Source organism: Carlito syrichta, unplaced genomic scaffold (assembly GCF_000164805.1).
Source record: "Carlito syrichta isolate Samal-C Ts95f unplaced genomic scaffold, Tarsius_syrichta-2.0.1 Scaffold309286, whole genome shotgun sequence".
Taxonomy (NCBI): Eukaryota; Metazoa; Chordata; class Mammalia; order Primates; family Tarsiidae; genus Carlito; species Carlito syrichta.
The window spans coordinates 353,905-361,705 of record NW_007253382.1 but is presented as its reverse complement, the minus strand read 5'-3'; the positions used below and the strand labels follow the sequence as shown (position 1 = coordinate 361,705).

General features: G+C 47.9%; 1 protein-coding gene and 1 long non-coding RNA gene across 2 annotated transcripts in view; one reads left to right on the top strand and one right to left on the bottom strand.

Moving 5' to 3' along the window:
• The first annotated feature begins 154 nt into the window (after positions 1-154).
• On the top strand, positions 155-2,938 carry LOC103269531. Its single transcript, XR_504901.2, has 5 exons — positions 155-669; positions 1,423-1,516; positions 1,759-1,827; positions 2,171-2,225; positions 2,793-2,938. It is a non-coding gene; the product is annotated as an uncharacterized LOC103269531 (long non-coding RNA).
• Positions 2,939-4,310: 1,372 nt separating this feature from the next.
• Positions 4,311-7,801, bottom strand: part of TRNAU1AP (tRNA selenocysteine 1 associated protein 1) — a 33,048-nt gene continuing 29,557 nt past the window's right edge. Inside the window, exon 9 of the mRNA XM_008067100.2 lies at positions 4,311-4,562. Within this exon, the coding sequence (XP_008065291.2) occupies positions 4,426-4,562 (137 nt within the window). The 3' untranslated portion in view covers positions 4,311-4,425. The remainder of the gene's footprint in view (positions 4,563-7,801) is intronic.

Below are 7,801 nucleotides of genomic sequence, written 5' to 3'. Positions count from 1 at the left end.
TCGGCGCGGCCTATATAAGCGCGCTCCGGGCCCCGTGCGGCCTTTTCTCCAAGCCGCTGCGTCATCTGGGCCTGTTTCGCGGGGAAGGGCTGTTGGCTGCCATCCGCGCCCATCCACCCTCAGTCCCGCCGCCACCGGCCCACCCTCGCCGGGGCTGCCTCCCAGGGCCTCGGGATGTCGGTCGCGGCTCGGAAGCGCCGGGCCTCCCCGCCTGGTGGGGTCGAAGCCCAGGAGGCCAAGACGGCCGCACGCGCAGTGACAGGGCGCGCCCTTCTCCTGCCCCGGCCCGCGCAGCCCCGCGCTTGTGGTCTGACCGGGGAGTTAAGGCGGGCGGCGGCGTATTTGGGGGGCTTGGTACCCAGCACCTGGGGCGTTCGAGGATGAAGCCCTAGGCTTCGAGTGCCTTAGTTGGGGTTGGGCTGGTGTCAGAATGACCTCTGGCGTGGTCGGCCTGTGACAGCTACCAGTTAGGTGCCATCGTGCGAGTGTTCTGGATATCAGAAGACGGGTTTCAGTCACTCAGGCCTTTTTTGCATCGCAGCTCTGTTGCTGTCTTGATGGGCCATCTTCGGCCGGTGGCTTACTTGGTCCAAACCTCTCATCTGTGAAATGGGAGTAAAATGATCCTGGGAAGATAAAGCGAGAAGGAGCACACCAGCGTCTGGCACCGTAAGTTATAGGGGTCGGAGGGGCCTCCAGGCTGGCTGTTGGTTTTTCTGGTCTCCAGAAAGGCTGGGTAGATGCATTCCGAGAGGCAGTAATGCACGGGATTTAGGTGTGTCCCAGGCTGAGCAGCAGTCTTGGGTTTGTGACTGTCTCGTGACCTAGACTAAGTTGCCCCCGGGCTCCTATCGAAGCTGCAGCTGCTTCCACATAGCTGCTGTGGTCAAAAAGGAGCCCAGAGTGACGGTTTTCCTTGACGGTCGCCGTTCTGTTTGCTGTAACTGATCTGCAACATTTTGGGAAAATACAGTTCCGTTCTACCTGTCATTTTTCAGGTATAGCCAGAAACCTTTGGGAAAAATGGCATGTTTCCACCGATCAGCAGAAAGATTAGGGTCTAGCATAAAGAGTTTTTTTTTTTAAAGAAATGAAGTCTTGCTATGTTGGCCAGGCTGGTCTCAAATTCTTGGACTCAAGCAGTCCTTCCAGCATGCCCTTCCAAAATGCTGGGATTACAGGTGTGAGCCACCATGCCCAGAGTAAGGTTTTTGAGAAGGCGCTTGCTGAGGCCAAAAACCAGTATGAAGAGGAAGTTGGGAGTGGGTTGAACATGTGCACTAGGAAACTCGAGTGGCATGTGAAAAATCATAGCAAAGTTTGGGCCACTTCCTTGAAAAGCTTAAAGCATCAGTATCAGGACAAAAGTCTGAGACGTTTAAGATTCTGAAATCATTCAGGACAATTGTGTTCTTATTTTAGCTGTGCCAAATGAAGATTCGAAGTGACACAAGTTGATTTTTCTGATGCGAACTCCAGGAGTCACGACAGTGATAAAACACAACATCAGGACCTGGTAGGTTTATTTTAGAGACATTTTGGAAGCCTGGGGGGACAGTACAGCATGTTTCCAAGGGCTGTGGCTGGTTGTGGCCATGGGATCTCCAACTGCATGCCAGAACAACCTGGAGAGACTTTGACAGCGCAGGTCAGCATAATACCTGCAGCTGCCACTCGCCTTTCCTACAGTGTCTCTGGACTGGGCTGGAGGCCTCTGGCTGAGCCTGGGTGTTTTCTAACTATGCTTTTGTTTCCCAGGTTGCCCCCAGATTTCCTGGCAGTGTCCGATAATGAGGAGACGACTTGTTTCTAGAGCTTTACTTTAAGGTAAAGTTGATGTTGAAGGTGGCTTGACCCTCCAGTTCCCTTTCCCATCGGATCTGAACACTGGTCTTGGTGGTCGTAAAAGGAGGAAGAGGAATACTGAAGCTGGCCTCACAGTGTTGTAGCCTGGTAGTACAGCATGTGGGCTGGTTTCTAACAGGTTCAAGTGGGGTCACCTTGAAATTACTTCTTTCCCTGGGAGGTGGAGGGTAACCTTGGGCTAAAGGGAGTGTGTGGTGCTCTGGAAGTTGCTGTGGTGATGGCTGGCCAGCATACTGGCCATGTGGGGAGCAATCTAGCGGAGCTTTCTTGCCTCTTGATTGAGAATGTCCCTTTTTAAATTTAGGTCTAAGCTACCGGAAGAGGCATCCTCATCCGTGACTGTGGCTCTACAGGGTTGGGTGAGTTAATGACTACTTGATGCTTTGTCACCACTTCCTTGTAGCCTGATAGTGTTGAACTGTCATGAACCCTGTCCTGAGTAGTGGAGCAAATAGAATGTAAGGTTACTCATGTCTGTAAAAGCCTTTGCTTTTTAATAGATTAGTTAACACCTGTCTTCCTTGTGCTCTATTTGTCAGCTGTTCATCAAAGGACAAAGAAACAAATGCAACATGGCTTGGTCTGTTAGATTTGTCCTCTCTGAAGACCATGACCACATACTACTACTGGAAGTAGAATGTAGCAGAGGGAACAGCTTCACCTTGGGCTGCAAGGGTTCTGTAGTGCCTGGAACTCAGGATGCATTCTTGGCTTCCCTCCCTGCCCCAACCACGGGGGAATGGGAGATGAAACAGTAGCTCATCTAGCTCAGGGTGTTTAGGATAACTGGTCCAGGATGAAACCTAATCTGAGTGGACATCTATGGATGAGAAATGCGGATATGGGACTGAGACCGGCTCCTAGGAAAGTGCCTGGGTGGGGATGAATCAGGATTGCACTAACAATGGTGCTCACTTCTTTTTCAGGAGAATCTCTGAGAAGAGACCCGTAAGACAACAGGCTGTTTTAGGTGGAAACTTGAGGCAGTAGTTCTTCAGCAGAGTCATTTGGTTTTTGCTGATGCTGCATGATACTGGACCATAGGTGACAAATAAAAGACTCTAGAACTCTTGCCTCTCTCAAATTATTAGTTAGTCCCTGTTTACTGCCCCCTAGATGCAAGCTGAAAATTCAGTCCTATCATAGAAATATGCCTATAATACAAGCACTTTGGGAGGCTGAGATGGGAAGACTACTCCAGGCTAGGTGTTGAAAACCAGCAAGGGCAACAGCGAGATCTCACTTCTACCAAAAAAAAAAAAAAAAGACTGGAGCATGGTGGCTTGCACTCATAATCCCAGCTATTCTGGATGCTAAGGAAGAAGGGTTACCTGAGCCCAGGAGTCAGTGAGCCATGATGGGTGCTACTGTACTGCACTGGGGGGGACAACCCTGCCTGAAAAAAAGGGGGAACTGCTGTGGCTGGGAGGCTTGGCACACTAGTGCCCTTCTGTAGGCTTATTCCTAAAACAGTTTAGGCTTTGTAGGTACTGTAGGCCTTTGAAAACATTCTTGGAGTGTGTGCCAAGCTTTGAGCGCTGTTCCAGGTTTGGCTTGCTCCATCCATATGCTTAAGTAGCCATGCTCCTGCCCTCATGGGGATGCTTTTCCTATCTGGCTGTCAGGTTTGGAGAGAGTCAGGGATGGGCTGGGGTAACCCTAAAATAACCACACAGAGCAGGTGCTCTGGAAATACTTTCAACTGAGAAAGCCATCTAAATGTACCCAGGGTTTAGAGTCACTGTTGGGGGAGGTAGTTCTTGTGAAGAGATAGTTTGAACAGTGTTCCAGAGTTGATGCATTGGTTTTTTTTCCTTGAGTTGAACTCTGGCCCAGGCTGGTGTGCGGAGGCATGCTCACGGCCACCACAGCCTCGACCTGCTGGGCTCAGGCGATCCTTCTGTCTCAGCCTTCCAAGTAGCTGGAACTATAGGCATGTGCTGCCACACCCAGCTAATTTCTTGATTTATTGTAGAGACAAAGTGTCACCAAATTGTCCAGGCTGGTACTGAACCCCTGAACTCAGGCAATTCACTTGCCTCAGCCTCCCAAAGTGTTGGGATTACAGGATTGAGCCACTGTGCCCAGTGGTCCATTGGTTTTTTTTAATTTTTATTTTTTGAGATGGAGTCTGTCACCCAGACTGGAGTACGGTGGCCACTCCCAGCCACCGTAGCCTCGACCTGCTGGGCTCCTGCGATCCTTCCACCTCAGCCTTCCAAGTAACAGGAACTATAGGTGCGTGCTACCATGCCCAGCTAATTTTTGATTTATTGTAGAGATGAGGTCTCACCAGGTTGCCCAGGTGGGTCTTGAACCCATGGGCTCAGGCAATCCACTCACCTCAGCCTCCCAAAGCGCTGGGATTACAGGCTGAGCCACAGAGCCTGGCTGGTCCATTGGTTTTAAGACTCAAGTGGATCACTATTAAATGAAGGCAACACTCAATTTCTAGAACAGTATTAAAGTCTTACAAATCATATTTCCAAAAGTATCAAATATTTTTTTAAAAAGGAGTCATCTCCCTCACAGTCCATTCTGGTTTGTTCTTTGTCCTGGCTACATCATGGCCGGGATCTCTGAAGACACTGTGTCCAGGGGCTGCCAGTGACAGTCCATCAGAGCATCATACAGCTCCTCACTCTGCTCCATGAATTCCTTGTTGGCCTCAGTCACGTCCAGCTGTGGCATGGGATCTGGAAAAAAAGCAAGACTAGGTCAGGGAAGGCTAAGGGGACAGTGGCAAGGGACGTGATTAAGCTCTCTATTTTCTCAGTTTCCTCTTTTAGGGACTGATGACACTGCCTTTCAGAGTGCTCGGGAGGATGACATTTGCTGAAAGCTACAGCTGTGTCCCTAGCCATCATGTACACTGGATTTTTTGGTCTGGCCCTCATTACAAATTTGGGTTTGGGAACTCCAATCAAAGTTAAATCCAAAACACCATCTCAATAACTGACAACAAATGTCTAATGAAAGAACTATGGTCAAATATAGATGCTGAGAAGCAAGTCCTACTTTTAACTTTTTTTTTTTTTTTAAGGGTTGTGTTCTGAGCAACTAGTCGCCTCTCAGGTGTTTTTTTTTAACCTTTTTACGTAAAAGTAACTTGTTCTTCAGAAATCATTATGAAATGTATCAGTATTGGAAGGCCAGGTGTGGTAGCTCATGCCTATAATCCCAACACTTTGGGAGACTGAGGTGAGAGAATTGTCTGAGCTCATGGGTTCCAGACCAGCCCCGGGCAACATGGTAAGAACTCATCTCTACAGTAAATAAAAAAATTAGCCGGGCATGGTAGTGTGTGCCTGTAGTTCCAGCTAACTGGAAGTCTGAGGCAAAGGATCACCTGAGCCCAGTAGATCGGGCTGCAGTGGCTGTGGTGGCTGTGAGCATGCCACTGTACTCTAGTCTGTGGGACAGAGTGAGACTTCGATTTAAAAAAAGGAAGAAAAGAAAAGGTCACAATGACCTGGTGTGGTGGCTCATGCCTGTAATCCCATAATCTCAGCATTTTGGGAGGCCGAGGTGAAGAGGATTGCTTGAGCCAGGAGTTTGAGACCTACCTAGGCAACATAGCAAGACCTCATCTCAACAAAAAATTAGTTGGGAGGTCAATATAAAAATTAAAAAAGCCAGGCTTGGACGGGCTCAGTAACTCAGCCTGTAATCCCGCACTTTGGGAGGCCGAGGTGAGTGGATTGCCTGAACCCGCGGGTTCGAGACCCGCCTGGGCAACTTGGTGAGACCTCATCTCTACAATAAATCAAAAAATTAGCCGGGCGTGGTAGTGCCTGCTTGTAGTTCCAGCTACTTGGAAGGCTGAGGCGGAAGGATCGCAGGAGCCCAGCAGGTCAAGGCTGCGGTGCCTGGGAGCGTGCCACTGCACCCCAGTCTGGGCAACAGAGTGAGACTCCAACTCAAAAAAAAAAAAATTTTTAAATGACATCTGTACTGGCATGTTTATCACAGAACAATTCACATTTGCAAAGATGTGGAATCAAATGCCCATCTACTAATCAGTGGATAATGAATATGTGATATATATACACTATGGAATACTATTCAGCCATCAAAAACAAAACAATGTCTTTGCAGCAACTTGGGTGGAATTGGAGAACATCATCCTAACTAAACTGATGCAGGAACAGAAGAACACTACATGCTCTCACTTATAAGTGAGAGCTAAACTAAGGAATTGCAAAGGCATAGAGAATAGTATAATGGACATTGGAGACTCAGGATGGGGAGGGAAAAGGGGTGAAGGATGAAAAATCACCCATTGTGTAGAATGAGCACAGGTGACAGTGGTGGGTACACTTAACGCCCAGACTTCTTTGCCATTGAACAATGCAATCATGTAACTGAAAACTACTGGTACCCCCTAAAGCTACTGAATTTTTTTTTTTAAATTGAGTCAGAGTCTCACTCTATAGACCAGGCTGGAGTGCAGTGGCATACTGCTCAGCCACCACAGCCTCGACCTGCTGGATTCAGGTGATCCTTCCACCTCAGCCTTCCAAGTAGCTGAAATTACAGGCACATGCCACCATGCCCAGCAAATTTTTTGATTTTTATTGTAGAGATGAGGTCTCGCCATATTGCCCAGGCTGGGCTCAAACCTGTGAGCCCAGGCAATCCTCTCACCTTGGCCTGCCAAAGTGCTAGGATTATAGGCATGACCTATCGAAATTAAAAAAATTAGCTGGGCATAGTGGCACATGCCTGTAGTCCCAGCTACTCAAGAGGCTGAGGCAATAGGATCTCCTGAGCCCAAGAGGTTGTGGTGAGCCGTGATTGTGTCATTGCACTCCAGCCTGGGAGACAAAGTGAGACCTGATTAAAAACAAACAAATAAATATATAAAATTAAAAAAATAAAAATTATCACATTGTATTGAAAATGAACTTCAGTTACACACAACTCGGATGAATCACACACAGTGCTGAGTGAGTGTTGAATGAAAAGAACAAGACAAGCGTCGGGCTCGGTGGCTCAGCCTGTAATCCTGTGCCTTTCGGAGGCCGAGGTGAGTGGATTGCCTAAGCCCGCAGGTTCAAGACCCACCTGGGCAACTTGGCGAGACCTCATCTCTACAATAAATCAAAAATTAGCCAGGCGTGGTAGCGCATGCCTGTAGTTCCAGCTACTTGGAAGGCTGAGGTGGAAGGATCGCCGGAGCCCAGCAGGTCGAGGCTGTGGTGGTCAGGAGCGGCCACTGCACTCCAGCCTGGGCGACAGAGTGAGACTCCAACTCAAAAAAAAAAAAAAAAATTCTCTCTAAAAAAAAAAAAAGAAAAGAACAAGACAAAACATACACTGTTAGTACTATACAAAGTTTAAAAAGTACCAAAACTAAAGATATTGTTTAGGGATACATACATAGGTGATAAAAACTATAAAGAGAAGGAAGAATATGGTCACCACAAAAATCAACAGTTTTTCCCTGGCAGGGTTGTGGGTTGTGACTGGGCAAAGGAAGCTTCTGGGGACTAGCTTTGTTCTACTTTTTTTTTTTTTTCCCAAGTTGGAGTCTCACTCTGTTACCCATGCTGGAGAGCAGTAGCACACTCACGGCCACCCCAGCATCTACCTGCTGGGCTCTGGCAATCCTTCCACCTCAGCCTTCCAAGTAGCCGGAACTATAGGCACGCACTACCATGCCCAGCTGATTTTTAAATTTATTGTAGAGATGAGGTCTCGCCAAGTTGCCCATACGGGTCTTGAATCCACGGGCTCAGGCAATCCACTCATCTTGGCCTCCCAAAGTGCTGGGATTACAGGCTGAGCCACCGAGCCTAGCCTAAACAATTTTTTTTTTTTTTTAAGAGATGGGGATTCACCAACAAGGGTACCTACATAATCAAAATTTGTATATCTAACCCTGAATTGTACCCCATATCTTTAAAAAAACAAAACAAAACAAAACAAAACA